Source organism: Phaethon aethereus, assembly GCF_964289735.1.
Source record: "Phaethon aethereus genome assembly, chromosome: 16".
NCBI lineage: Eukaryota > Metazoa > Chordata > Aves > Phaethontiformes > Phaethontidae > Phaethon > Phaethon aethereus.
The window spans coordinates 17,127,203-17,155,056 of NC_138592.1; the positions used below are offsets into that span (position 1 = coordinate 17,127,203).

The 27,854-nt window shown below is 59.9% G+C and overlaps 1 protein-coding gene across 1 annotated transcript; it reads left to right on the top strand.

Moving 5' to 3' along the window:
- Nucleotides 1-323: 323 nt before the first annotated feature.
- EPB41L1 (erythrocyte membrane protein band 4.1 like 1) lies at nucleotides 324-27,291 on the top strand (the record flags this gene model as incomplete). Its single annotated transcript, XM_082007200.1, has 22 exons — nucleotides 324-500; nucleotides 1,207-1,371; nucleotides 3,575-3,679; nucleotides 3,758-3,800; nucleotides 4,465-4,540; nucleotides 4,842-5,060; nucleotides 5,166-5,253; nucleotides 5,588-5,740; nucleotides 6,532-6,629; nucleotides 6,768-6,943; nucleotides 7,366-7,514; nucleotides 10,151-10,342; nucleotides 18,782-18,850; nucleotides 19,408-19,515; nucleotides 20,747-21,145; nucleotides 22,541-22,651; nucleotides 23,052-23,132; nucleotides 23,327-23,389; nucleotides 24,298-24,393; nucleotides 25,409-25,489; nucleotides 26,440-26,556; nucleotides 27,181-27,291. The coding sequence occupies 22 exons, from the start codon at nucleotides 324-326 to the stop codon at nucleotides 27,289-27,291; spliced, it is 2,877 nt and encodes a 958-aa protein (XP_081863326.1).
- Between the last annotated feature and the right edge of the window lie 563 nt (nucleotides 27,292-27,854).

Genomic DNA, 27,854 nt, shown 5'->3' on the forward strand with positions numbered 1-27,854 from the left:
GTGGGTCCCTGCCACCGGTGTTCCTCCTCACACCGCTGGCTCTTCCCCTCCAGCTGAGTGTAAAGTCCTGACATTCTGTGCCGCTGCCCCCGGCCCTTTGCAAAGCCACCTCCAAAGCCACCTCGTGGCGCGGGCAGGGAGCGGCGTGCCTGGCAGCGGATCCGTGCGTGCAGGCAGCGGGCAGAGATGGGCAGATCCCACGCCTGCCCATGTGGCTGGGGCATCCCCGGCTGCCCCGCCGGCATCCTCCGTCCCTGTGCGCCTGGGTGACACCTCCTGTCTCTCTTGTGGGTGGTGGTGGCAGAGCAGAGTGACCAGCGGCCATGACGACGGAGACGGGCCCCGGGTCGGAGGTGAAGAACGCGCAGGAGGAGGCTCCGCAGCAGCAGCTGGAGGCGGCCGCGCACGGCCCCACTGCCGCAGCCGCCAACCCTGCCGGCCGGGACGCCGAGGCCAATGAGAAGCCTGGGGCACAGTCTGATGCCCGAAATACGGAGCCGGTGAGTGGGTGACAGCCAGGTGCCGTGACATGCGGCAGAGAGGAAGGCGCAGCAGAGGAAGGGGACGTGCCACCACTCTCTGCTGCCCATCGCCGTGTCCTTGCTGCAGCGCGGGTGCTGCAGGGACCCGGTGAGGTGGGCACCTCCCCTGCGCTGTCGGCCCCAGGGGAACATCCCCGACGGGAGGCCCCTGCAGCCGGGGTGGTGGACGGGCTCTGCCGGCAGCCTCCCAGCTGCCCGCATGGGTCCTGGCAGGCGGGACAAGCAGAAGGAGTGGTACGGCAGCCCGAAGTGCCGACTGTGCCACCAGCCAGGGCAGGGCGAGGAGGCAGGTGGCCCCGTGCTGAGAAGCCCGGGGCAGGGCTGGGCGCAGCGGCTGCACCCCGGTGCCAGCCCGGGAGCTGCCGGGGAGCTGCGCTGCTGCCAGCCCGCATGGTGCTGCCCTGGCCCTGCCTGCCACACCAGGCGGTTGGGCAGGGGGGTTTTGGGTGCTGACCTGACCCTGGGCTCATGGGTGTCCATTTTTCACGGACCCTGGTTGTGCCGGTGGCATGAGGTGGGGGAACTGGGCTTGGCTGTAGACCCCCATCAGCATTCCCCCCCGTCAGCTGCCCGCTTCTGCCTGCTGTTCGAGGACTTTCCCCGTCTGTTTGTCTGTCCATCCTGGCAGTGGTGCCAGGTAACGCTGTGCGTCTCCCCGCTCCAGGGTACAGAGATGGAGGAGAAGGACTACAGCGAGACGGACGGGCTCTCTGACAAAACAACCCCCAGCAAGACTCAGAAGTCACCCCAGAAAACCACCAAGAAAATGAAGAGTGCCCTCTGCAGAGTGACCCTGCTCGACGCCTCCGAGTACGAATGCGAGGTGGAGGTGAGTCCCAGCTTCAGGGGGCTGCGCTGGCACCCGGAGGGGACACTGCCCAGGGGACCCTGCCCAGCCCAGCAAGTCCCTGATGTCAGGGCTCTTCCAAGGACAGCTTTGTAGTACCTCTCTCCGAGGGAAAAAGATCCACAGAAATAGCTGTTTAAGTTGAAATTTCAAAATAAGGAAAAAGCTGGATAGACAGAGCCTAGCAGGGAATTTCAGCCTAGTGAATCCAAATCTGGCAGCTACTCACGGTAGAAAACAGCGTTTAAAAAGCAGAAGCTTAATAGAAGGGGGACAGAGCTCTGCCTGACAGTATGTGCACGACGCACCCATGTGCCAGCCTGTCTGCCGACACCTCGAGAGCGCAGCGTGTCGGCTGTCCGCATGCCTTAGCGTGAAGGGTGTGCGTGTACGTGTTGGCGCGAAGAGACTGATACGCGTGGACCCTCAGGGCCACCCCAGGCAGGTTGACATCCATCTTCTCTGTGTTCATCTTCTCATCCCTTGCTGTCCCTTCCCGTAAGGCCGGCAGGCCAGGGACCGCGCGGGGAGGTGTGTCAGAGCCTGGCAGCGTCATGCGTGTGCGTGCGTGCGCGCGCGCATACGTAAGGGTGCTAGACGTGCACGTCCTTGTAGCTGCACCCTCATGTCTGTGGGCAGGGCGGTGTGCCCGGGCAGGCGGTCCAGCAGCCTGCTCTGGGCGTGTGGGCCACCCGCTTGTTGTGCGGCGTGGCTGGCGTGCGGCGTGGGCGAGCGCGAGCGCCCGCACGGGTGCGCCGGGGAGTGCCTTTCCCTGGTGGCGGCCATCACTGCAGGGAGGGACGGAGGGGACTGGCGCCCGTGGGTGGCTGCCTTGGCTTTGGGAGGTGCTGCAGGGCTGCCGGCACGGGGACCCCTCCTGGGACAGCCTGGGGGACACCCGGGATTAAAGCGGGGGTTGAGGCTGGGTTTTGTGGGAGGGTGCTGTGGCCCTGCCGCCGGGGCAGGGGCAGCGGGGAGGAGAGGCTCTTGCCGGGAGCGCCTGTTTCTGTCCCCAGCACCCGCTGCTCTCACCTGCCTCCATGCCGGGGAAGGCAGCGCCGCGCCCACCTGCGGCATCGTCCTGCTGGGAGGGACATTTTTAAGGACTGGCAGCTTTGCTTAAAAATACAAAAGCTGAGGTTGTTCGGGAGCAGAAATCCCGGAGCCTTTGCCAGGGAGACCTTTGCACTTGCGGCTGGCGAGTGGGCAGACGGGTTTTTGTTGGCAGCAGCTCGGAGCTGGCTGCGCAGAGCGGACCTGCATCTGTACGCAGGTCCTGCCTCCCCTGGGCCGCGGCTGCGTGGGACTGATGAGCGCAAGGAGCGTGGCTGCCTGCTCGCTGTGGCTGCCTGGGACGAGCGAGCACCCCGAGGCAGCCGGCGGGGGGGGTCTGGCCCCCTGCCCGTGGCACAGGCGGCCGGGCCTTTGACCCTCGCGCTCCAGCAGCCCTGACTGTTGCTTTAGTGGTAAAATTTGTCACAAAGCCATGGGAAGACGGGTTGCCGTGAAGATGAAAGCCCTCCCGAAGCAGAAAAGGAGCGGAGCACCCCCGGGACCGCGCGGGGCTCGCGGGGCGCAGGAGCGGCTTGCGCGAGCCCCGGTGGGGTCGTCCTTCCCCTGGCTCTCCCCGTAGCGGCGGCCAGGCGAGCCCGGCGTGCGCGCGGAAGCCCGGGTTACGGTCTCGCTGGCAGCTTCACGAGCAGAGCGATGCCCCTCGCCGGGCACGGGTGGGGACGAGCTCTCTGCTCTTGCGCTGCAGAGGACGGAGTCAACTTTTAGAGAGCTGCTGCTCCCTGAGAAAGCCTCCTGGGGCAGAGGGGAGAGGGTTTAGCGTAGAAAAGCTGGTTTGGCATCACTGTCTGCTGGTGTGATGGGGGATGAGCCGGGTGGGCACCGGGTCCCCCTGTCCCGTTGGACCTGCTGCCTGCACCGTGCTGGCTGGGCTCGACCGTGCCCCGTCCCCGCAGCCCCGGGACCGCCTGGGTGTCCCCAGAGCGGGTCTGCTGGGTGAGAGGGCTGCTCTTGAAGGCAGCCCGGCACCTTTTGCTGGTCACCTGGAGGGCCAGGTCTGCCCTGACCCTCCCCAGTGGCCCCTGCCTGCACCCAGCGGGTGCTGCCTGTGCCTGCCGGGTCCCAGGAGCACAAGGGAGCCAGCTCACCATCAGCCTCTCCGTGTCTCCAACAGAAGCACGCCCGAGGCCAGGTCCTCTTTGACATGGTGTGCGAGCACCTCAACCTCCTGGAGAAGGACTACTTCGGCCTCACCTTCTGCGACTCGGACAGCCAGAAGGTGAGCACGGGGGGGTCCCTCTGCGGCTGCCCGCTCTGTGGTGGGGGGCACCCCTGACCTGCTGTCTCCTCATTGCAGAACTGGCTGGACCCTTCCAAGGAGATCAAGAAGCAGATCCGCAGTAAGTGCCGAGGGAGGGTCCACCCTCCCCAGCCCTGGGGCGTCCCATGGGGCTCCTGGATGGCTTGGTTGTAGCTGTCCTCCGGCGAGTCCCCTCCCCACGTGCTCTGGAGGGGACCTTTGGCAGCTGCATGGGGACAGAGATGCTGTTGCTCATTCAGCTGTCTGTTAGCCACCTCTCCTCTTACTTATGACAGGCATGGGGGGCAAAGGACCCCGTCTATGCCACTGGAGAGCTGGCTGAGACCTGGTCCCTCTGTGGGCGCCATTCCCACCTGCCCTGCACAGGAAGGACAGGGGAAGAGCAGGGCAGGTCCTGGGGTACCTTTGCCCATGAACTTGCCTTGCTAGGGCGGCCGAAGGGCTGTAGCCCAAGGTGTCGCCTTCGGGGACAGGCGGGGCTTTTGCTGTGACATTAGTGGACACACTGAGCTGATGGCTCCTGAAGTTGTGATGCTTTTCTCACCCAGCTGTTGGGGGAGGATTAACCAAGTTGTACCGGTGCCCTGATGGCTGTTCTCCCGGCCGCTTCTGGAGCCTCCTTGTCCCTGCCTCGTGCTGGGCTTGGGGGGAGTCAGGGGGCCCTTTGTGGACGCCCGGACGCTCCTGCACACCTGCGTGCAGCCAGAGTGGGTGCTGCACTTACTGCTTTCTCCTCTCCCTAGGCGGGCCCTGGAACTTCGCCTTCACCGTGAAGTTTTACCCACCAGACCCTGCCCAGCTCACAGAGGACATCACAAGGTGAGGACCACCCCTCCATGAGCCGCCGGGACAGCTCCCCGGGGACCAGCTGGGAGCGCGGGGAGGGGCAGGGTTCAGGCAAGATGTGGGCCAGGGGATGTCTGGGGGCTCGCTGCCCACCCGCTGCATGTGGCGTGTCTAAATCATGCAGAGCGGGGCCAGGAAGGCAGCCGTGGGAGGCAGCAGTCCCCGCGGAGGGCAGTGCGAGGTGGGGTGCATGCTGCTGCTTCCCGGGGAGCCCCAGCCCACTCCGTCAGGCACGCGCCTCCGCCCCGCTCTCACCCTCTGCCCCTTCCTGCAGATACTACCTGTGCCTGCAGCTCCGTGCGGACATCATCACGGGGCGCCTGCCCTGCTCCTTTGTCACGCACGCCCTGCTGGGCTCCTACGCCGTGCAGGCCGAGCTGGGCGACTATGATGCTGAGGAGCACGTGGGCAACTACGTCAGCGAGCTCCGCTTCGCCCCCAACCAGACGCGGGAGCTGGAGGAGCGCATCATGGAGTTGCACAAGACCTACCGGTGAGCTCCAGGAGAGGACAGGCTGGTGGCGAGGAAGGCACCAGACAGCTGGCCCATGCCTGGTGGGGTGCCCGGCCACATGTCCCCCTCTCTGTCTCCCTGCAGCGGAATGACCCCCGGGGAAGCGGAGATCCACTTCCTGGAGAATGCCAAGAAGCTCTCCATGTACGGGGTGGACCTCCACCACGCCAAGGTACGGGGCCGTGGGGCTGCCACAGCAATGGCCAGTGCCACCCCATCCTGCCATGCTGTGGGCACACCCCTCCCTGCCCACACCCTTCCTCCCACGATAAGGTTCAGTAAGGTTCAGTAAGGACGTGGTCCTGGGCAGCTGGCTCTGGGTGGCCCTGCGCTGGACCAGAGGACCTCCAGAGATCCAACCTCAACCAGTCTGTGTTTCAGTGACCTCTCTGTCAGCCGGTCCCCCAAGGCAGAGCACCAAGCAGGAGGGAATGTGGCGCTGCTGGCCAGACTGGTTCTTACTGGGCAACTGAGCAGTCCCCTCCTGTCCCTCTTGCCTCCTCCAGGACTCAGAGGGCATCGACATCATGCTGGGTGTCTGCGCCAATGGCCTCCTCATCTACAGGGACCGGCTGAGGATCAACCGTTTCGCCTGGCCCAAGATTCTCAAAATTTCCTACAAGAGGAGCAACTTCTACATCAAGATCCGCCCGGGTGAGGTGGGTGCCATGCGCCAGTGCGGCCCCGGGGCACGGCAGGGTGCCTGCTGTGCTGGCTGGTGCTGCCTGGTGGGGAGGTCCTCGCCTGGCTCCAGCTTCTGTCCCAGGGGTCCCAAGTTAATGATGACGCTGGCCAAGAGACCACGTCTCCTGGGGCACGAGGAGGCTTTCAGCAAGTGCTTTCTTGTTCCTGCTCTCATTTTCTCACTGGCGAAGTGACTTCAGCAGGCTGAGGGCACCCCAGGCTCCTTGCCCTACCAGCCAGACGCCGTGACCCTGGTGGCTCACAGAGGTTGCCCAGGAAAGGGGATTGAAGGCCATTTTTGATGTGTCTTCCATGCTTCACAAAAAAGCATCAGGAGGCTTTTTCATTCATTTTCCGACTTTATTTTCACTCTTTTCACTTTTATGTGTACTGACGGGAAAATGCATTTCCACCCACGTTTTCCAGCAGGGAAGGAGGGCAAGGACAGTGCATCTTAAATGGAGAGTGATGCCCTCTCACCAAAACAAGCTGTAAAAGGTTTTTATTTCTTGAGGGAATTTTTCTTGCACTGAAAAGCCATTTACAGTTGAGGAAAGTGCTTAGGCCAAGAGTGTGGGGGCGTGATCCCACCACCCAGTGGGGCTGGGCATGGACCATTCCAGCAGTGGTTTGAAGAAGACTTTTATTTTTGCATGGTCATGGCTCCTGCCAGGGGAGCCTGAGGGCCTTGGCAAGGTAGGTCCCATCCCATCATGTCCTCTAGGGTGGGATCTGCCTGTAACGGTGTGTCTCTGTCTCCCCCAAGTACGAACAGTTTGAGAGCACCATTGGCTTCAAACTGCCCAACCACCGCTCTGCCAAGCGTCTCTGGAAGGTCTGCATAGAGCATCACACCTTCTTCAGGTGAGGAGACAGTCTCCAGACCTTCTCCATGCCTCCCCTGTCGGAGGCAGACATGCTCCTGCCTCTGCTGCAGTGGGGGGCAGCGCTGGGGGGCACGGCTGGGGCTCGCTGATGGCACTCCACCTCTGTCACCTCTAGGCTGGTGTCCCCAGAGCCACCCCCCAAGGGCTTCCTGGTGATGGGCTCCAAGTTTCGCTACAGCGGGCGGACGCAGGCGCAGACGCGGCAGGCCAGCGCCCTCATCGACCGCCCGGCTCCCTTCTTTGAGCGCTCCTCCAGCAAACGGTACACCATGTCTCGCAGCCTTGATGGAGGTATGCCCCAAATTGGGGAGGGGGAGGGAGATTGGTCCGCTGGCGGGAGCGAGGGGGGATGCTGTTCGGCTCTTCTCTGCAAGCCGGTGGGCTCATTTGTCAGGATTGCAGCAGCCATCAGGCTTCCTTCTGGAGGCTGTCCCCAGCCACATCCCCATGGCAGAGGGTCTGTCCCCACCCCAGGTGATGGCTCAGACCACGCGTGAGCAGGGGGACGTGGCAGGGCTGGGGTTGGGCAGCTTGGGGATGGGGCTCCCCCCGGCTCCCTGTGCCCTGGGACCCCTGGGACCAGCCATCCTTGCTGCGTTTGGGGCTCCTCAGCCCCCAGGTCTGAGCTGGCAGGGTGGGGGCAGGGGCTGGGGGGCTGCAGTGGGGGTTGGGGTGGCAGGACTGGGGTGACCTGGTCTCTCCCCCACGGGCAGAGTTCTCGCGCCCAGCTTCCGTCAGCGAGAACCACGACGCCGGGGCGGAGGGCAAGAAGCGGGATGAGGATGGTGAGTTTGGCAGCAGAAGACGGTCTGAGACAGAGGACGAGGAGGTGACCACCCCAACGAAAATCAAGGAGCTGAAGGTACAGAGGGGACGGGCGGAGGAGGGTGGCTGGGTGGGCTGGCTCACCCCTAGAGAGGGCAGGCAGGGCACCAGGCACAGGCAGCGGGGCTGGGCTGCAGGCAGGCGGGATCACCCTGGGGCACGGTTCCCTGCAGCCCTTTCCCTGCCAGCTATGCCCAAGGCTGGTGGGACCCTTGGGACATGGCTCCTGGCCTCACCGGTGGAAATGGGGCTGTCACAGGGGCTCGGCTCAACTCTGATTCCCCAGCACCCTCCAGGTGGTCTCAAGGCTCGTTCCTGGGCAGGGCTGGACCGGGGAGCAGCCCCACTCTGGCACAGGGAAGGGGATGGAGATGGGGACAGGCCAGGCGCACTGGTGCCCGCCACTGCCCAGGCACAGCCCACCCACTCTCTGCCCGGTCCCCTGGCTGGCCCAGGGACACCCCAGCCCGTTTCAGCCCCACACTGTGAGGGGAGGGGGGGTCCAGTCCTCATGTGCCCTCCTAGCCCATCAACTTAACTCTAGCCCATCAACTTAACTGTGGTGTTTGTGACAAGTTCCCTTGACTGACCCTGCTGGTTACTTTTAACCCTCTCTTTGCTGCCAGCCGGAGCACGAAACAACCCCCAGGCACAAGCAGGAGGTATTCTCTCTCTGGAGTATCTTAGTCCTCATCGGTGCATCATATTGTCCATCCTTTCCAAAACACCACTGTGTGTCACCCTATTTACTGGAATACAAGATGCACCGGGGTGGGGGGGTTGGATGCTAGAGAAGCCCGATGAGCAGACAGCTGGGGATCTGCCCATCACGCACACGGCATCTTCTATCCCACTAAGTAAGGTAGTCCTAATCGTGCGTGTGAGCAAGAGCCCTCCCAAGGCACAACGGCCAGGCCAGGCCCCCGCGCTGAGCCCTTGGCCCGTTGGGAAGACCTGGCTTCCGCTCGTGTTACTGGCTCCACCGTGTCCTCGCCTCGTGTCTCCTCCCCGTCCAGCCCTGTGGCCCCAGCTCCCCCCTGGAGGCTGGTCCCGCCGCCCCGCTGGCGCCCCGACCCGCGCGCTGCTTCTGCCTGACCCGAACTGCCTCCGTCTCCTGCCCTGCCCGGGGCTCTGCTCTGCCGCCGCCCTCGCTCCCGCAGCGTGGCTCCCCTCCGCGGAGAGCCGGGCTGGAGCTCCTCGCGGCGCCGCAGCTGCCGTCCCGCCCCACCGGGGGCAAACGAGGGTCCGAGCTGCCTTCGGCGCCCGCTCAGCTGCCTGTGGGGGTGGGCACCGGCGCCCACGCCCCGTGCCAGAGGGCAGCTGCCGGCTTCTGCCCGGCCTGGGAGTGGCGTCGCAGAGAAGAGGGAGGCTGTGCCCTCCCCTGCGCGACCTCCCGTGTCCGTAGTGGTCCCGCATCAGGAACGAGTCATCCCAGCCTAAAATCCACGGCTGCTCCCCGGGGGTTTCCCCTCTGCTCCCAGTGGGGCGTAGGTCCTCGCTGGAGCTGTTGGCAGGGCCAGACGCGGCCAGGCGATGGAGTTTGCCGCGCTGGCACCACACGGCCCTCGCTGTCCTGCTCGGCACCGCAGGGCAGACCCTGCCGGGGCGGTGGGCGCTGGTCCTGGTCCCTCCCCTGCCCACCTCATTGCTTACCCCACTGCATGTGCATGTGCTGCTTGCCCGGCCCCCGGCGCACCCCGAGCCCAGAGGTGGGCAAACCGCGAAGCGCTTCCCGGCTCAGACACGTGGCCCACAGGGGCAGTTTTGTCATGAGTTGCGCTGAGCCTTCAGGGTCTGGAAAATTTGGCAGGGTTTTTCATGGGACTCTCTAGGGTCTCTGGGCTGTTGCTGAGGAGGAATACGGGGGAGGTATTTTAGGTGACTTCTTTCAAACCTCAGAAGAGGTTTGGGTTTGAGTTTGAAGCAGAAGCCAGGGTTCTTGCTCTTGCTGGTTCGTGCTGTGAGCCAGTTTGCCCACCTCTGCGGCAGGACGAGGGGAGCCCCCCTGGTGCCTGTACCATCACAAAACGATGCTCTAACGCCTAAACCCCACCTTGCACTTGAGCGCTCTGAGCTGTCCTCTCTCCGCAGCAGGCCAGACCCCACCCCACGCCCGGCTGCCGTTGGGCCCAGGCTGGTCCATGGTCATCCAGGCTTGCATCCATGCCGGACGTCTCTGGCCAGCCGTTGACCTCCTGCCTTTGGCAGAAGCCCACTCAGACGGAGCTCCATTGGAAACGGCGGTTTCCTGCCCTGCTGGGACAGAGACTCGGGCTGCCTTTGTGCCTGGCACCAGAGAGCAGCAGAGGAGGATGCTGGTATTTCCAGTAGGGCCCGATCCCTTGCTCATCCCAGGGGAGAGCTTCTCTTCCTTCAGGTGGCTTAGCTTGTCCTCAACAGGCCATGCTGGAGATACCGAAGGGGCATGCTGTGCCCTTCACGGAGGGAAGCCTGTCACGCGTGTTCGGCCATGTACTGCCTTTTTGCTGCTCCCTGCAATGGTCTTTCTTAGTGAGAACTGCAGACTGTGGTGTTCTGACACACTGTTCATTTGGCTCTTGAGACCCTAAATTCAAGCCCAATATGAAGCAACCCCCGCCCAGTGCCCCTGCTCATCTCTTCTGCCTTGGCTGGTGCTTTAATCATAGTTACCTTCCTCTCTCCTTCCCCAAGTTTTTAGACAAGCCGGAAGATGTTTTGCTGAAGCATCAGGCCAGCATCAATGAGCTGAAACGGACCCTGAAGGAGCCCAACAGCAAACTGGTTCACAGGGACCGGGACAGGAGGCTGCCTTCCTCACCAGCCTCTTCCTCACCCAAGCATGAGGATGAAACACCAAAGGGAACCCCAGAAAAGGCCAGCGAGGTTTGTTCTGCTGCTTCTTTTATGGAGGGGATCGGGTTGTTTGCAGGCAGGTGTTCCTCAGCTGTTGGGCTCTGGGTCTCTGCCTCCTGTGCTACCCATGGTGGAAATGATGTGGTGGGGGCATGGGGTGGAGGGAGGGGGCCTTGGGCTAGGCCATTGTCTCCACGTTTTGTAACGAGCTAACCATTTTCACCCTGCTGGTAGTGATCTCCCCTTGTGCCCAGGCACTGCATGGTGTTGAACTTCTCATCCTTCTCCTGAGGGCTGTGTTTTGGGGGTACCTTAGAGTTGGGCTGTGGCTTCGTTGGCCCATGACATGGGGCTTTCCTCACCCGGTACAACTCTTGCCCGAGGGGTGACCAGAGGCGCTTGCGCAGAGGTGCCCCATAGTGCTCTCACCAGCCGGGACCGTGTGGCAAGAGGAGGCGGGGGGGTGAGCGGTGCCGCGCTGGCATCCCACACACACATCCTCCCCTCTTGCCGTTTTGCCTGCTGGCTTTGCGGTGGGACCGCGAGTGTGAAAGGAAGGCACCTGGGGGGCTGGAATTGGGAGTGCCAGGACATGCAGAGCCCCCGGTGCTGCGTGAGGGGTGCGGATGTGGCACAGCTGGGTGCTCTGTGGCGCTGGGTTCCTGGTTGGCTCGGTACAGGCAGCGTGTGGCAAGGGTATCCCTGCTGCTAGCCCGGATGCCCACTCCCTGCCAGAGGCCCTCCCTCCTTGCGCTCCCCTCCGCAGTGTTGTCTCCCCGAGGGGGGCTCCGGAGCCACTCCTGTGCCGCCCCCGTGGGCTCCAGGCAGGGTGGGTACCACGCACGGGGCCCGCTTTGCCCCGGCTCCCTCCCAGGACAGTCTTGCAGAGCCAGTGAGGACGTGAGGCTTGGCCAGGGGCTCTCTCCGGGGCACTCGTGATGTGCATGTGTGCCCGCTGGTCCCCAGCACTGGCCAGAGACTTGGGGCTGCCGGGTGACCCGGGCAGAGCTGAGCTCACAGCCCCTCCTCAAAGCACTGAGCTGGGAAGAGGAAGAGGGACTTCACCCCACATCTCCTTTACAAGCAAATATATAAAGTGCAGAGATGTTAATGGAGCATCTAGAGCTGGCGTAGCTGTGACCTCTGCTCATCCACCCACACATCCACCCACCCACCCACCTACCCACCATTTGTTCCTTCATTCCTTCTCATGTGTGCTCTCTCTCTCTGTCTCTCTCTCTCTGTCTCTCTCTCTCTGTCTTTCCCTGTGGGTGCTGGGGTTTCCGTGCTGGCACAGACGATGGAAGAGGACACCCTAGACGATTTTGCATCTGAGCACGGAGCTTCCCTAAGCATGGAGTCTTTCACGCAGAAAAGCCTTGTCTCCTCTCCTGAGGTTGTCACCATCCTCCTCCTCCTCCCCACCCCTCGCTCTCGCAGTTCACCCTCCCGTGGGGCGCTCCGGCCTGCCGAGGTGGCTCCTGCCCTCTGAGCAGAGCTTGACCCGTTTGCTGGCCCCCCTGGGTGGGTTCCCTCTGTAGCGATGGGCAGGGTCCCTCGCCAGGACAGGGCTGTTGGTGAAATCTGCTCCCCTGATGTTTCTTCTGGGCTGTGAGACAGGGGTCCTGGGAGAGAACTTCTGGTGGAGCTCTGCTATGCACCCCCAGGGCTGGCTGTGTGGGAGAGGGGGCCGTGCTGGCGGCCAGTGCTGGGGGTCCCGAGGCAGTGCTGACCCTATAGCTGTCTTCAGCGATCCCTGGTGCTTTCCTTTCACTTTGGCTGCAGTTACAGCTCCCCAGGCCCAGGCTCCCTGAGATAGGGCATCTCTGCAGGCACCAGAAATGTTGGACTTTTGCCTGTGAAAAGCAGGGTCACGATGCCTTCGACGTCCTTGCGCAGCACCCACGGGTGAGGACTGTGGGCTCTCGGAACTGCGTGCGTGCAGGGTTTCTCTCACATGATGGTGATTGTTTCCCAGGACAGCCGAGGGAACCGCCGAGCAGAAGAAAACTGGTCTTTGAGGCTTTGTTCTGGTGTGGCTGCACCCAGCCATGCTGCAGTGCGGTGCCCCCAGGGGAGACAGCGGAGCCAGAGCAGCGTTGGGCAGGGGGGAGGCGAGGCAGGCGCCGGGGCCGGGGCGAGGCTGGTCCCACTCTGGCTCCCTGCCATGTCCCTTAGTCGCTGCAGAAGTTGCCAGTGTCGGCAGGCTGTGCCCCGCCAGCACAGCTGGAGCCTGAACCTGGGCCGGCTGCAGGACGTGTCCCCAGGAGGCACCTACGGCTGTGAGTGAGGGCTTGGGCACAGCTTCAGCAAGGATACAGGCACCTTCAGCGAAGCTTGAGCTCTGCAGCAGCATCTCCTGGTCCATGCTGGGACCCTCTATGTGCCAGTATTTAGGGAGCTGGTGGACAGAAGCGGCAGAAGTGAGGTGCGCACACATCTCAGAGAGTCTTCCCCTCTGCCCTCCAGAGACCCTCGGGGTGCCAGGGCTGTGTTGGGTCTCCCTGAGGAGCAAAGAAAGATGTCAGGGACACTGAAGGATGCCAAAGGGAGAAACCTCCTGCCTGCCCTGGGCTCTGCCAAGGTTATGGGCCTTGTTGGCAGGGGCAGAAGGCTGTATCTTCTCCATGCCTTCATTTCTTTCCTTTCTACCAGCTTGCTCCCTCTTGTGATGTGTAGGCCACAGTGAGAATGGCTTTCCCAAATGTTCCTGTTCCTAGAGCAGATGCGTTGGCGGGATGGGGAGGAAGTGTGAAAGTAAATTATCCCTTGGGAAGTCAAGTCTGCTCTATGGACAGACCCTGCCCAGCATCATCACTTCTTAGACTCAACTCCTGTCTTGGCATGCACTCTGGTTCCTGTCAGCCTACTGACCTCCAAGGCTCCAAAGCTCCAGAAGTTCTATTCTTTCCTGGAGGACATACCCAAGTATCCAGATATTTGCTTTGAACATCCTCGAGAGTCCTTAAGTTCTGGAGACACAAGGGCTGCCGTGAGCTGTGGAACCAGGGCTGTGGCCAGAGCTGGTATTGAGCCCTCTGGAGCAGAGTTCAGATCACACCAGAGAGTAGTTGGCTGTTCCCTTGGTGTTTGCTGTGCTTATCCCAATAAAGTTTGAGGAGAAGGAAGCTGGTTTGGAAATCTGGAGCTTTCTGGTTAAGAGGTGCTGCCATGGATGAACACATTGTTCCAGGCTTCAGAAGACTTGTCTTAAGGCTTTTGATGTACAACGTCTATCTCAAGCCTTAACTCAGAGAAGGAGCCTGAAGAAACTCATCATTTTTGTGCGGCAAGGTCTCCTCCAAAGGACTCTGCTTTGCAGCCAGAGAAGGGGCATGAGAGGACTTCACTGAAGAGATTTGTACATGTGCTCACAACCTGTCCATCCTTGCCCTGGCTGCAGAAGGGGTTCAGCAATGAGACTGCAGTGCAGGAGCAGAAGAGAAACTGCTGTACCCTGAGGAAAGTAATCAGTCGTCTGGTTGAATTGCCCACGAGCATCGCTGGTGAACGGGAAGATCGGTGTTGGGGGAATGCCGGAGACCAACCTGGGCTTCATGGCAGGCCCAACACAGCCACCGAGTTAGTGCTAATGGGTTGCTTTCATGGGTCAAACCCAGCTGTGAAAGACGTAGGTGCAACCTGGTGCTCCTGGCAGTCACCAACTCTTGCAGTTTCCATGGACTAGGAAGAAGTAAAGCCTGCATTGGAGGCGGGTGTGGAGGAAGGGACGTGGAGCGCAGACGGTACTTGGGAGCGTAGGGTCAAGGGATGTCGGAGAGGCTTGTGCGAGCGATGCTGTAGGGAGCTGGCTTGGGACAGGTCTGAAGACCTGGCTCCTCTTGTGCGGGTGCGCGGGGCTGCCTGGCTGTGGCAGGATGCAGATGCCATGGCAGAGTCCCTGACAAGGATCTGTCTTCCACCTGCGGAGGAGGGTGCCCTTACTGCTCTGTGTGTGGCATGGCTTGCAGCGTACACGTGCCATCCCAGCGGCTGTCCTGGCAGCGCCAGGAGCCCGCACCCGCCTCTGCCCTCAGGTGGCTCAGTGTCCTTGCGGCTGCCAGCGGTGGGCCGTACCTGCGCGCAGCCCCCACGGCGCTTCCCACCCAGGCACGGCCCTGCTGGCACTGGGGGGGTTTTCAGGGGGCAGCCATGCTCCTGGCAGAGCCGGTGGCCGGTGGCCGGCGTGAGGTCTGCGGCTTGCCCGGGTGCTGCCAGGGCAACGCCTGGGGCACTGTGCCTCGGGAGCTTCGCTCTCTTTGGCACCTGGTGGAGGAGGCAGGAGCTGGGAGGTGGCATTTTTGTGCCAGGGACTTTCACCAATTTGTGAGTCCCCTCGTTGTGGAAGCCCTTCCACTAGTAGTTGGTTTTCCTCTTTTCTCTCTCTCCTCTAATACCATCTTCTTTTCCCTTCCCTCTCGCTCTGCTTCCCTCTGCCCCCCCGTTTCCCCTCGTTCAGTATCAGTTATTAGGTTTCCATTTCGGGTGCAACCGCTCCAGACATTCACCCTGACGCTCCCCGGGTGGGGCATTGGGGCATGGCTCACGTTTTCACGGATTATTTTTCCTAGTTCGCGCAGGGAGCGGGCAGCCCCTCGCTGGGGCTGGAGTGCATCCTGGAGCCACAGAGGGTCAGTCTGGCCCAGCCAGCGGCACTGACGCTGCCTCTGCCCGCAGACTGGTGCCTGCCCCGTGGTGAGCCCCGCGGGACCGTGCCGCAGCGTTGCCCTTCGCACGTGCGCTGCCTCGTCATAGGGTGGCTGGGGAGGCTGCTGGGGTTCCTCGTTGGTGCAGATGTTTTCCCGCTGCTGTCTTCTTGTGGGTTATTTTCTACCTTCTGTTCCAGAAGTGGTGGAATTTTAGCAATGCTTTGTTCTTGGCACTTGCCAAGTCTTTGCAGGACAAAGAGGTGAATGTACAAAGCGTACACAGTAATGGTAATCCAGCATCCTTCCCTGCGCAGCTGCACAGATGCACTGTGCGGTCTATCACACACCCACCGTGTCCTTGCTGCAGGGTGCTCCACAGCCTTTGCCTGGTCCTTGCTGCAGTACCCATAGCTGTCTCAGCTGCCAAGCCCATGGTCGTCTTTTACATTTCACAGGTCACCTTTCACAGGTTACATTTTCTGAACCGCTTGGTTTCAGCACTGCTGGAAACCTCTGCCAAACAATTGCTTCTGATGAGATTTCCATGGAGAGCTGGAAAGGAAGAGTGGACTTTGGAGTCAATCTGAGCTCTGGTAGCAAGGGGAAAGGGCCTTTCTGATGCCTAAAGGTGTTTTCTTTTCTTGGTCATGCTCCTGGCAGTCTGACATAGTCTTAGGGCACGTGGATGAAGCTGAGAGCGAAGCTACTCAAAACACAGACCGTTGCCTACGATGAAATCTCACCCTTTGCTCCTCGAGATCGCTAGAGCCAGCTGAAAACAGGGGTCAGACGGGGGGTCCCAGTTGGGTTTAACCAGCTGTGTTCCCCTGCCTCATGAGAGGTGCCGCGATGGCTGTTCATGTGTCTGCTGGGAGCATTGCTCCCGCTTCTGTACTTCCAACAAAGCTGCAGGTGTTGCAGGTGTGTCAGTGAGCCACCGCCCAGGGCAAAACGTGGTCCCTGGGGGGGATAGAGGGGCTCAGGCCCCGTCATGGCATCAACCCCCTTATTTTCCGTCCCTTCTCTCCATCAGCGGGTTGCCAGGCTCTTTGTATAGACCCTGCCTCAACTCTTGCATGAATAACAAAAATAATTTAGTGAGCCCTGTCCAAGGCAGGTCAGCTTTCTGTTACTCATGACAGCAGTCATCAGCAGTTAGGTAAAAGTATGTTTGATGCTAACTCTTCTTGCTCCAATTGCAATGCAGGGCTCGGAGCATTGGGTATTTATAGAGAGAGAAACTCCTAGGCTGGAAGCGGTAGCTGTAAAGAAAGTTCTGGGAGTCAAGAAAGAAGAAGCACGTGCAGGTACCTCAGAGGTGAAAATGAGCGCAAACATATCGACAGTGGAGGTGGCAGTAGGGAAAGCCGAGGAAGTGGCAGGCCAGGAAGAGCCAGCAGATGCAGCCCTGGATACCCGGATGAGAGCAAAAATGATCGCTAGTCCAGAGGATTTTGAGTCTGTCTGGGAGGATGAGATCTATGAGAAGGAGACCAGGGGCAAGCCCAGCCAGGAGGCAGAGCCCTTGACAGCTGAGAGTGCAGAGGAGCCCCAAGAGCAGGGCGAGGAGGCAACCACCAGTGAGCCAGGTCTGCCCAAGCCATGTCAGCAGCCTGAAGAGAGGCAAAGGGCCAAGATTTTGGGGCCAGAGCCTCCCCAGGGAGAAAGTGAGGTGATCTCCAAGGACCGTGCTTCTGCCTCCAGGAAGCAGGAGGCCAGAGTGCCGGCTGCAGCCACAGACCTCGTTAAAATTAAAGTGAAGGCTAGTGATGACAGCTTGGAGACTTCTGCAACCCAGAGGATCATCTACTTAGGAGATCCAGAGGGAGAGGAGAAGGACAGTAAAACACACCTGCTCTCAGAGACCGGTGGATGGATTGGCTTGGAGGAGAGACCAGAAGCCACTGTGAACACTTCCGGGGAGGGATCTGAGCATGCAGCACCTGTGGCAGAAGGGTTCCAACCCCCTTCCTCAGCAAGTCAGCAACACAGAGCAGCCTCTGGAAAACCTGCTGAAGCACTGGAGCAGCCCGGAACAGGCTGTGATGGGACCAGCCTGGTGGGACGTCCCATCTTGGGGCGGGAAGAAGGGCTGCCCAAGCAAGAGAAAGCATCTGCTGGGCTGACAGGCTGCGAAGCACCCAAGGGAGGTGAAGCCCTGCCATGGTCCTGGGAGGTGGGACCAGAAGAGATGGATCTGCAGAGCCCAGTGGGAGGCTTGAAGCCCTGTGGCCTGGCAGGGGATGGCCATGGGGCTGAGGAGCACAGAGGGAGCCCCGTTCAGAGCCCGGACACCAGCACGGCAGCGGAGGGGCTCTTGGGAGGGATTGGAGCAGACAGTGACAAGGAGGAAGGTGCCAGAGTGGTTCTTCAGATGGAAGAGATAGAGACCAGGTCGCCTCCGTCAGCCGTGCCTTGGCAGGGCCACCCTCACAGCACTGCGAGGTTGGAGGGAGATAAACCCAGCACCCCTGCCCCTGCGCCCTTTCCCCAGCAATCCTGCCCTGTTCCTGCAGAGCCAGCCCCAGGTGCTGAGCCTGAGGGCAGAGACCTGTCCCAGGGCACCAGCCCCATGAGACACGTGGGCATACCCAAGGATGTGAGCCCCTCAACGGAGGTGGCACGTGAGGAGGCAAGCCCTGTAGAGGGCAAAGGAGCACCCAAGGATGTGAACCCTGTCACAGGGCTGGCAATACCCAGGAGCGCCAGTCCTGAATCTGAAGAACAACCCCAAGACAGGGACTTTGCTACATGGCAACCACAGCAAGGTGCAAGTCCTGTTGCAGGAGGACCACCTGAAAACACAGACGCTGCAGCAGAGCTGATCCAGGTCAGAGACCCGGCCCAGGACGTGGACCCTGCCACAGCAAGGGCAACCCAGAGCAAAGTCCCTGCCACAGAAGAGCTCCTCCAGGAGGAGGAGCCCATGATAAAAGAGCTCTCCCAGGACATAGGGCCCACATCAGAGAAGCTGACCAGAGGTGAAGGCTGTGGGATGGGAGAACTGTCCCATGACAAAAGCCCTTGTGTGGAAGAGCTGCTTCCCAAGGCAGAAGAACCAGAACAACAGACTGAGGTCTTAATACAAGACCTGCCCCAAGAGGGTCCCAGGGCTGGAGGGCTGCTCCATGCTGCAGATCCCAAAGCACAAAAGCCACCCTGGGACTTGGAGTTCAATGCGGGACAAGATCTGCAGGGCAGGAGCCCTACAGTAGGAGAAACTGCCAGGGATAGTGACCTTGCTCCAGGGCAGCTACCGCAGGATAAGTCTCCTCCCAAAGAAGCTGCTGATGTCCCGCACTCCCACTCCCCTGTAGCAGGATGGTGTCAGGGAAGCAAGACATACCGACTCTCTACCTTGATCTGCGAAGATGGGGGAGAGCGGCAAGCGAGCAGTGGGACACATCAAATAGGGTCTGGGTCGTTGATGCGCGTGGCTGGGCGGACAGGAGACGTGTCCCCGGAGCAGGGAGATGTCACCGTGGCCCCGGGTAGCTGGCAGGAGAGCGAGAGCTACAGGAAAATCTCAGTGGCCTCTAAGATTAAGATGTTTGAGCAAAGCGAAGCAGTGCGAAGGGCGGCCCAGGAGGGACAAGAGCGCGTGCCTGAAGCTGAGGCATCAGCGAAAGCAAAGGGGAAGACGGGCCTGGCACAGGATGCGCTTTTGAACACAGGCCTTGCCTCGCTGCCAGCGGTGCCGGTCGCTGCGGTGGGACCTGCGTCCAGCCTGGGCTCCTTGGCCCTCGGGCCAGGGGCTGGTTCGGAAGACGCCTCCCAGCCTCTGTCTCTGAAGGAAGCTGTGTCTGTTGACCTGGAGCATGAAGGAGAAGACAGTGCTGACCTGGCCTCCCCCGACTCTGGCTGCGAACTCACACTGGCAGAAGCCGTGGTAACTCTTCCAATGAACTGTCCGGACGGAAAGTTCATGCGCATGTTGTGTGGCTCTTTATTATCATGTTCAGTGGCTCCTCACACATCCATTGACTGACAGCAGTCGCTTTGCATCCCCTGTCCTTTCATGTATGTCTGTGTGGTCAGGCTTATTTGCTGAATGCAGACCTGCTGGCCAGTTGGTTCATCAGCTTTTGTTTTGTGACCCCCCCAACATTTTGGCTCCCTGGAGAATGCCACTCGCTAAACCTGAGAGCGGGCACCCAAGCTTCATGTCCAGGAGCAAGAAGGGGAGATGGGGGGTGGCTGAAGGAGCTGCGACTCTGTCACAGACACGCACGCACACCTAGCAGCAGCGTGCCCCTGCTTCCAGCTTCACCCTTGCATTTCTTACGTTGATATCCCTTCTTGCTTAGCTCGCCAGGCTCACCCGCCCTCCCCTGTCTTCGGCAAGCTGGTGGCTGGATGATGAAATAGCTTTCTTCGCTCTTGTAAGCGCTAGATCAGCTCCTGTAGAGTTCATTTCCTTACAACTAACCATTTTCTCTAATCCAGAGCAAATCTCAGGAACCAAGTGGGGAAGACAAGGATTTATCTGACCCATCAGTAAAATCCAGGCTGAAAGAAGAGAATTTAAAGACTGCTGTTCCAGTGGTCTTCCAGGTCTCAGTGCTGTTTTACTAACTGCTTCTTACCGTAGTATGAAAGCTCACCTTAACCAGCTGAGGGCTGTGTGCTTCCAGCTCCTCTCCCCATTGCAGAGCTGTTATGTATATACTTATACATACACACACACACAAAAACATGTATGCAGGTGTGTTCCTCTTGCGTTTGTTTGACACCCTGTTTCTCATACCTCTCAACCTCCCAGCAGTGCCAAGGGAAGGTTGTGCCGGCACAGCCTGGCCCGTTGCAGGGATGGCTCTGGCTGCAAATGCTTGGACCAGAGTCCAGGAGGTGGGTTTTCTCTGGCATCAGTGGGCTTAGAGCTGTTCCCAAGGGAGAACTGCCTAGAGCAAGATGCAAAGTCCAGCATGGGTCTAGATTTCCCATGGCTTCACAGCAAAGTGTGGTGAGGGGAAGTGTACCCTCTGATGGCAGAGTTGAGAGGTATGTCCACGTCTGGAGAAGGGCTAACGGAGGGAGGTCACCCCTTGGCTCTGACCGTGCTGTCAATTACACTGACCAGACACTCGGCCGGTCACCCCCGAGCCTCAGCCCCTGAGGCCTCTGGAGGGGGCGCGTTGTGTTGGTGGGGCAGGTTCACGCCCCGGCGCCCGCAGTCGCCCTGGCACGCGGGGCTGGCGGGTGGCCCCCACGGGGCTCGTCCTCCTCCCCCTGGGGCGATGCTCCGCAGGGCCTACGCGGGTGCTCAGTGGAATTGGCACGCTCCTTTGCTTCTCCTTCACTGTGCGTGGCTGATGGGGCCCTTTTCTTTCCAACTCTTCTCTCTTCCTTTCCCTTCGTTTGTTTTTTTTTGAGTGCCCAACCTTACTGACGTACGATAGCACTGGTGTCTGAGCTGTTTCTGAACGTCTCTTAACAGACCTGTTGTTTTGCATACACCTGCTTCCACCGGGCACACTGATGTGCCTCCAAGCTGGCCAAGCTTTTCTGTGTGACTGACCCTTTTTTGAGATGATTAATTACCAATAGACTTTTGGCAAAATCAGATTGAATAACCCTTCTCCCCCCACCCCACCCCTGCAAAGTCGCTGCTGTCAGAAAGGTTTCAGTCTCCATGCTTGAGTTGTGTTTGACTCTACTCTGTGATGTTCGCTACAGCCTTCTTTCTCCTCCTCCTCCTCCCCTCTCCCCCGTCGGCACTGCCAGCACTGCCGCACCATGCGGTGCTCACTGTCTCCATCTCTCTCCGCCATTGTGTCTCATTCAGAGAGCGGGCTTGAGGGAGGGCGCCGAGGAGAAAGCTAAGCCACCTCGGCACAGGGCTCCCGAGAGTGACACTGGCGATGAGGAGCAGGACCAGGAGAAGGACTCAGTCTTTCTGAAGGACAACCACTTGGCCATCGAGCGCAAGTGCTCCAGCATCACAGTCAGTTCAACTTCCAGCCTGGAAGCAGAGGTGGACTTCACAGTGATCGGTGACTTCCATGGCACAGCCTTTGAGGACATCTCCCGGAGCCTGCCTGAGCTGGACAAGGACAAGAGTGAAACGGAAGACGAGGGCCTGGTTTCCTTCCAGCACACTGACAAAGTAGTTTCCAGACTGGAAGAGGATGTCAAAGGCGGGGAGAAGGTCTCCCAACCTAGCCCAGATGTCTCCCAGCTAGAGGTACACGGGGACACCATTCCACCGAGACTATCTCGGTGCCATCACGCCTCCATGTTCCCTGTCCCGGTGCTCGGTATTGCCTCGGTGGTGTGCGCTCCCACGTTGGTTTGGAAGAGCATGCTAGCTTTCAAACATCCCCAGGTTCTTGTCCAGTGTAGCTGTTTTGCCCCGATGCACGCTGTTGTCTGTGTTGCATGGCTCTGTCGTGTGTTTTGTGCACCTGCTAACCAGAACTCATCGTCGTCTCTTAATCCCCTGTGTTTGGCTGCCTACCGTGTCCCTCACACCACTACAGCATGTCAGCGGCTGGGAAGGGCACGTGTCACTAACCAAGGCTCTGCCCTTGTGTTTTGCATGAAGTCAGTGACCAGTTTGTGTGGTGAAGAGAAATGTGCTGCCAGCTAACCTCTCTGGTCATGCCGGGGCTGGGAGGGATTTACGGAATAGCTTGTGGAAGCCACTCCAAAGCTCGTGGAGGGTCCCTCCTATGCCAGGAGTGCTTATAACAGGGCTAAGAAAAATGCATGTGGCATGCGCCTGGAAGTTGAGTGTATGCCACAGGGAGAGGACGGTAGAGCCAGCCCCAGCTCAGACGAAACGTAGCGTTGCCTCTGCGCCAGGCCAGGGCCATCTCCTGCCCGGTCAGCACCGGGGCAGCCCTCCAGCCCTGGCAGGTAAGTCCCCAACGCTGCCTGGAGCTGCCGGGGTGAGTCCAGACCCGGAGCCAGGAAAAAGCTGCAGAATTAGAGGGAGCTTTCTCTGAGCCAGCCTGGAAACCCTTGTGCGGAGCATCCGATGCTGTGAGCTCCAGGGTCCAGGGGCCGTGAGCACGGGTGATGAGCTCCGCGGTGCCTCATGGCCAGCGCTGGGCAGGGGAGGCCGTCGGCTCGGGAACACTGAGCACTGGCTAAGCATCCCCTGTGCCGGCGTCCTTGGCAGCTCCAGTTTCCCGTAGTGGGGGAGTGCTGGAAACCTGTCACCTTTCCCCTGAGGTTCTGACACCCAGGGTGTAACCACAGCCGCCGGGAGCTGGTGCGGATCATAACCCTGCTGCGGGTCACGAGTGAAATGGATTTGGTGGGTCTTGCCCACCTTTTGAAGACCAGTTTGACCCAACCCATGGTGTCTGTAAATCTATCAAAAAAATCCCTGAAAAGCCCAGGGACAGGGCATCAGGTCTGCTTTGGGATATGTCAGTCACACAGGGCGCTTTGCACAGTGGCAGACTGCCCAGGGCGGGTACAGCTTGGTGTGACACTTCAAGACGTCATACGTGCATGGTGCTTGCAGAGGAGTGGGGCAGGGGTGCTCTGTGCGTGGGGGCTGCTGCACAAGGAGCACTCCGGGCTGTTGCCATTGTGCCCCAGTGACCGACTTGCTGTGTTTCTTCCACAGCCTTCAGCCCCGAAAACAGATGCTGTGACCGTCATCCTGGGGCCGGGCATGAAGAAGGCTGAAGCCGATGGCTCCGCTCCCCACTGGGTCGGCACCACAGACGCAGCCCAGGTGACGTGGTGGCTCTGTCCTCCTGTGGCCCTGCTCCCTGACAGCCGCAGTCCCACAAAACCCGTCCCCAGGCAGCAGCGCTGGGAGGGCAGGGGGCTGAGTGGGGCAGTTGGGGGCCTCTGCTCACCCTTGTCTTGCTGCAGTCCCCAAAACATCAAACCAAAGCCCACCCAGAGGTATTCTGTATGCGTCCCTGGCCCTATCTGCCATGCCGCTGGGCAGCACTGGCACACGGGGACATCTCCAGAAGGTGACGGCTGCCATACATGCTGCACCGCGCGTGCCCGTGGCCTCAGGGCCCTCCCCGGCTTCCTCTGCAGCAAGGATGGCCGCAATGTCCCCGCGAGTGTCACCCCCTCCCTGGCACCCCGGGCTCACCAGGTTTCCTTTGCCCTGGCAGGTGGAAGGAGGCAGCCCGGGCAGCAGGGACACCACAGCCACCGCTCACGCCGGCGCTGCAGAGACGGCACCGGCGACCTCAGTAAGTGGGGCTGGCCCCTCGAGAGGTGGGGCGGCCACTGTGCCCTGCGGTCCCTCTGCTCCGGCGAGGGCGACTGGGGCCGGCTGTGCTGGGGGGGGGGACCCTGCCCCACGGGAGATGTCTGCGGAGGGCGACCTGCTGTGTTTGCCCCTGCATGGCCCCCGAGCCAAAGCACCCGTTTGCTCTTCTTTCAGGATCACAGCACCAAGGTCGGGAAAGGGGCTGTTCCCGCGACAGACCTTCGCTCCCTCTCACCGGTGAGGCGGGGACGCGGTGCCACCAGCCAGGCCAAGTGGTGGGGAGGGAGGGAGGCAGCCCTGTGGGGCTGGGGCTGGGCCAGGGTTGGTCCCACAGGTCCCCGCCGCGTTCCCAGCACTGGCGTGCTTGGCTGGTGTGTTGGTCCTGGGAAGAGCAGAAGGATGCTCAGAAGGTTGGGGAGCGAGATGGCGGGGGACCTGCTGCCTGTGGCCTTTCTCCTGTGCCAGATACACACCTTGAGCACCTGCTGGAGGAGCCCAGTCCCTGGTGAAGTCTCGTAGTGGAATGAGTTATCTTTAGCCCTGGGTGTCCTGCCTGGCCACCCAAGGCCATACACAAAGTCTCCTGGCTCCCAGGGAGGTGACGGCCGTCGGCAGCCCTGTGCAGTGGCAGGCCTTCCTCTGGAAAGTCTCCTGCTTGACTGCCTCGTTTCGATGGCGTCAAGCCCGGCCAAACGCCACGTGCTGCCTCAGGCTCGTTGCTTTGCGCAGCAGGGAGAACATCCCCGGCACTGTGCGGCTGGGGCACTGGCGCAGCCTGCCCGGCCCTCGCCATGCAAAGCGGGACGGCCGAAGCTGGAGGCAGCCTGAGAGCTCTGCACTTAGGGTGGCCCTGAGGGTGGATGGGGAAGAGCGAAATGCAGCCCTGAAGTCATCTCCCCGCTGCAGAGGCCTTTGCCTGCAGCTCTGCGCTTGGGGTGGCTGTGGAAACCTCTGCCTGGCCCCCCCAAAAAACCCAGGTCCAGTTTGAAGCACAGCGCAGTGTCTTTTTTCCCCTTGCCACTCTCTCCCTTCCTGTGCTCGACTGAGCAGGTGCATCCCAGTGGGAAGGTCCCAGCAATTCGGAGAGCAGCTCTAGGGGCTCCCCTGTGGCAGCCCCACTGATGCCGCTGCTCTCTGTCCCGCAGATCACCAGCGGCTCCGCGGGGAGGGAAGTGCTCACCAGCATATTCAGTGCCACTGCGGAAACCCTCTCCACTTCCACCACTACCCACGTTACCAAGGTAAGAGCAGCTCCAAAGGGCGCAGCCGGGGGGTTCCCGATGCAAGCCACTGGAATTTGAGGATGGGTGGATTTAATTGTGGGTGGTACAGCAGAAAATGCCCCTCTCCTCCTTAGAAGCCGAAAAAGTGCACGCTGTCCCATTGGGGATGGCGAGCCAGCACAGCACCCCACGCCTCGCCCTGAGCGCCCCGTGCCCCGTTCAGCCCTGCTGCGCTGCCTGTCCCACCCAGCCAGGCGTGACCGCTGGGGACTGCAGGCAGGGACAGCCAGGCATCGGATGCTCACCACCTGCATACCACCCGCGGGACCGTGGACGCACGTTGTGCCCACCCCTCCTCCTTGGTAGATTGGGAGGGAAAGGGGTCGTTGGGGTGAGAAGGGAGAGCGGCGTGCGGTGTCGCTGACCTCCTGAAGCCAGCTGCAGGGGTGGAAGGGACTCGGAATTAGGCTGCCAGCAGCGTGCGTGCGAGTCCCTGCCCGTGCAGCTGGGGTGTGGGTGTTCCCCGATGTACCTAGAGACAGACCCCAGGCCCCCCTGGCCCAAGAAGCCCACAGCACCAGTGCTGGAGTGTCTCGCCGTGTGTCAGCTGCAGGAGCCGTGTTGGCGTGGGGTGTATTGGGTTTATTAGAGCTGGAGTGGCTCAGGCAAGGGGGAGTGATGGCAGGAAGCAAAGGAGACGAGCCTGCATCAGAGGACCTCACCCACGGCCATTTCATTCCCAAATTAAGCACACATAAATGAAAGCAGAAGCTCAGCAAGGGGCCTGAGCGGGAAGGAGGGGGGCTTGGTACCTGCCACCCAGCCCTTTTCCTTTCCTCCCCGCCTGTGGCCAGCTGTGTCTTACCGGTTGTAAACATGTCCTGAGTCAAGGGTAGTGGGAGATACACTAAATTACTGGGGGAGTTCCTAAGGTGGTGCTGGCGTTGTCCCTCCTCCTGTGGGCAGAGCTCCATCCTACGGGAGCTGGCTTGTCGGACAGCTGTGGGTCAGTGCTTTCCTTCTTGTTGTGCAGACTGTGAAAGGAGGGTTTTCGGAGACCCGAATAGAGAAGCGCATCATTATCACGGGAGACGAAGACGTGGACCAGGACCAGGTAGGAGCAGGACGCCCTGGCTTTGCCTGGCTCTGGCTGCACCCAGCTGCAGCACCGCATGCTTCAGGTTCTGGCTTGTCCCTGTTTACTCCTTCTCTCCAAAAACTGACCCCTGAGGCCCCGAACCTGCCAGCTCTGTCCGGCAGTGCAGGTCCCCGCGGGATGCAGCAGCACGCACGGGAAGCCCCAGCCCAGCTCCCATTGGCGCCCGCTGCAGCAGTGAAGCAGTGGTACAGGTTACATCCCAGTACAGAGCCTAGTGATGGATCACCTTTTTATTTTCTTAAAACGCATTTCCAGTTGCCCTTTCTCTGTTGAAATACTCCAAAGTGTCCCAGGTTCTTCCTCTCTTTCCAGCATAGTCTCGTTACAGGTTGACTCACTCCAAGTGACGGTCTTTTCCATCTGCCTCCGTGATAGAGGAACAAAAAGTGACAAACTTTTATGATGAAATAAGACATTGACACAAATCTCTTAGGGCCACAGAGTCATTTTCTTGTGGCCTAACCCTTTGGGATTTGTTGCTTAAGTAGAAAAATTAAAGAGCTGAAGTATTTCAAAAGCTCTAAAGTATTTTTTTTATTCTTTTAGAATTACAATAATAAATTTAGATTATTATTGTAGATTTTTCTAGGGTTTTTCTGCAGAGAGAATTGCTGCTGTTCCTTTGCTTGGGTGTTAGTAGGGAGCCTGGGACATAGTGCATCTCTACAGGAAAAAACAGCAAGAGAAAGGCGGTGCACACGGCATCCCAGTGGTGTATGAACGCCTGATCAGTGGTGGGCTCCAGCCTCTTTTGCCAGGCTACTGAGGGTTCAGCTTTGAACTTCTGCATCCTGCAGTCCCGCTCGGCTCCAGCTGCTTTCTGTCCGCTGGTTCTGTCTGGCTGAGAGCGGTGTACCAGATTGCAGGGAGGTGAGGATAAATGCTTTCATCCTTCTGGTTTCTAGGCACTGGCTTTAGCAATCAAAGAGGCAAAACTCCAGCATCCGGACATGCTGGTAACCAAAGCTGTGGTGTACAGAGAAACAGAACCTTCTCCAGAGGAAAGGGACAAGAAACCTCAGGTAGGCGGAGAAGTTACCAGGTGTGATTTGTACCTGCTCTGTAAGGGGTGGATGGAACTGGGCAAGGGTCTCTCATCCCCACCAGCTGCAGGTGCTGGTAGGTGTTGCTGCCTCTCGGCGCTGGGAGTGGCAGCTCTCGGCCAGCAGTTCCAGTGTGATGGTGGCTCTGGGCATGCCCACCTGGTTGTGGTTAGAAAGCCAGTGCCATGCCACCAAAAGCAGTTCTGCAGATGTCACCTTGCTGTCCTGCTCAGCAGAGGCGTTGGAGTCACTGGCACGTAAAGAAGAAAGGACCTGCTTGTCCCCCTGGGACGGGGAGGGAAAGAGGTGGTAACCAGTTTTGTGGATGGGCTGAGAAACTTGGCTACAGGTTCTGCAAAGCCAAAGTATCAGACCAGCGTTTGTAAAAAAAGAGGTTTCTTTAGCACCGTTCAGCTCCCCAGGCTGTCTTTTTATAGGCGTGCAGGCAGCAGCACACACGGTTTGCACCTCCCCACCAATGTCCCAAAGCAGTCACGGCCCCAGACATTTTTCGTCGGGGCAAAGCTGGCTTTGAAATGAAAGCTGGCTTGAGGAGTCCTGCCCCACTCCTAACCCCCTACGTCTGACCCTGTTGCTCCCCAGCAGCTGGGTTGCTGCAGCTTCGGTGGTGGCATGGCCCAGCAGACCTCTGCGTCCGAGCAGCCGGGGGGTGGAAAGGAGAGGGGCAGCTTCCGAAAGCAGCTTCACTGCTGAAAAATGTCTGAGGAGCTCTGTCACCAGCCAGGCTGCAGGTGCATTTTGAGAGGCCTCTTTGGAAGTGTGATTCTGTGTTTCTTTATCATACGAAGGTTTTGACTGGCAGATTTTAAGCTTGGAAAAGCGACCAGCTCTGTTGCAGCTTGGAAGGTCAGAAGAGGCTCTTGTGTCTGCCTAATCTTTTACCTCCTAACGCGCAGTACAAACAAGCAAGCCCAGACACTTTGTCATTGCTTAGGGAGCCACCCAATTGTGATTGAATGGCTTAAAGTAAGGGAGCAGTGACTCACCATTATCTCCCCCATACACCCACACCAGCCCAGTGAATTAAGAGTTCCTGCTAATTACCAGAGGTCCTAGCAATTAAGTGCAAACTGTGGCCCCAAGTGTTAGCAGATTTACTGCCCAGTGCCCTCATACAAAGAGGAGCCCATTTATAGCCAAAGAAATCAGCCCCCCGTGACCGGTCATCTCTATCTGCCTCGTACAGGAATCTTGACCACCATGTTCATGGAAGTCGGTATCTGTATTCAAACCCGGAGAACAGCGGAGAAGGAGCC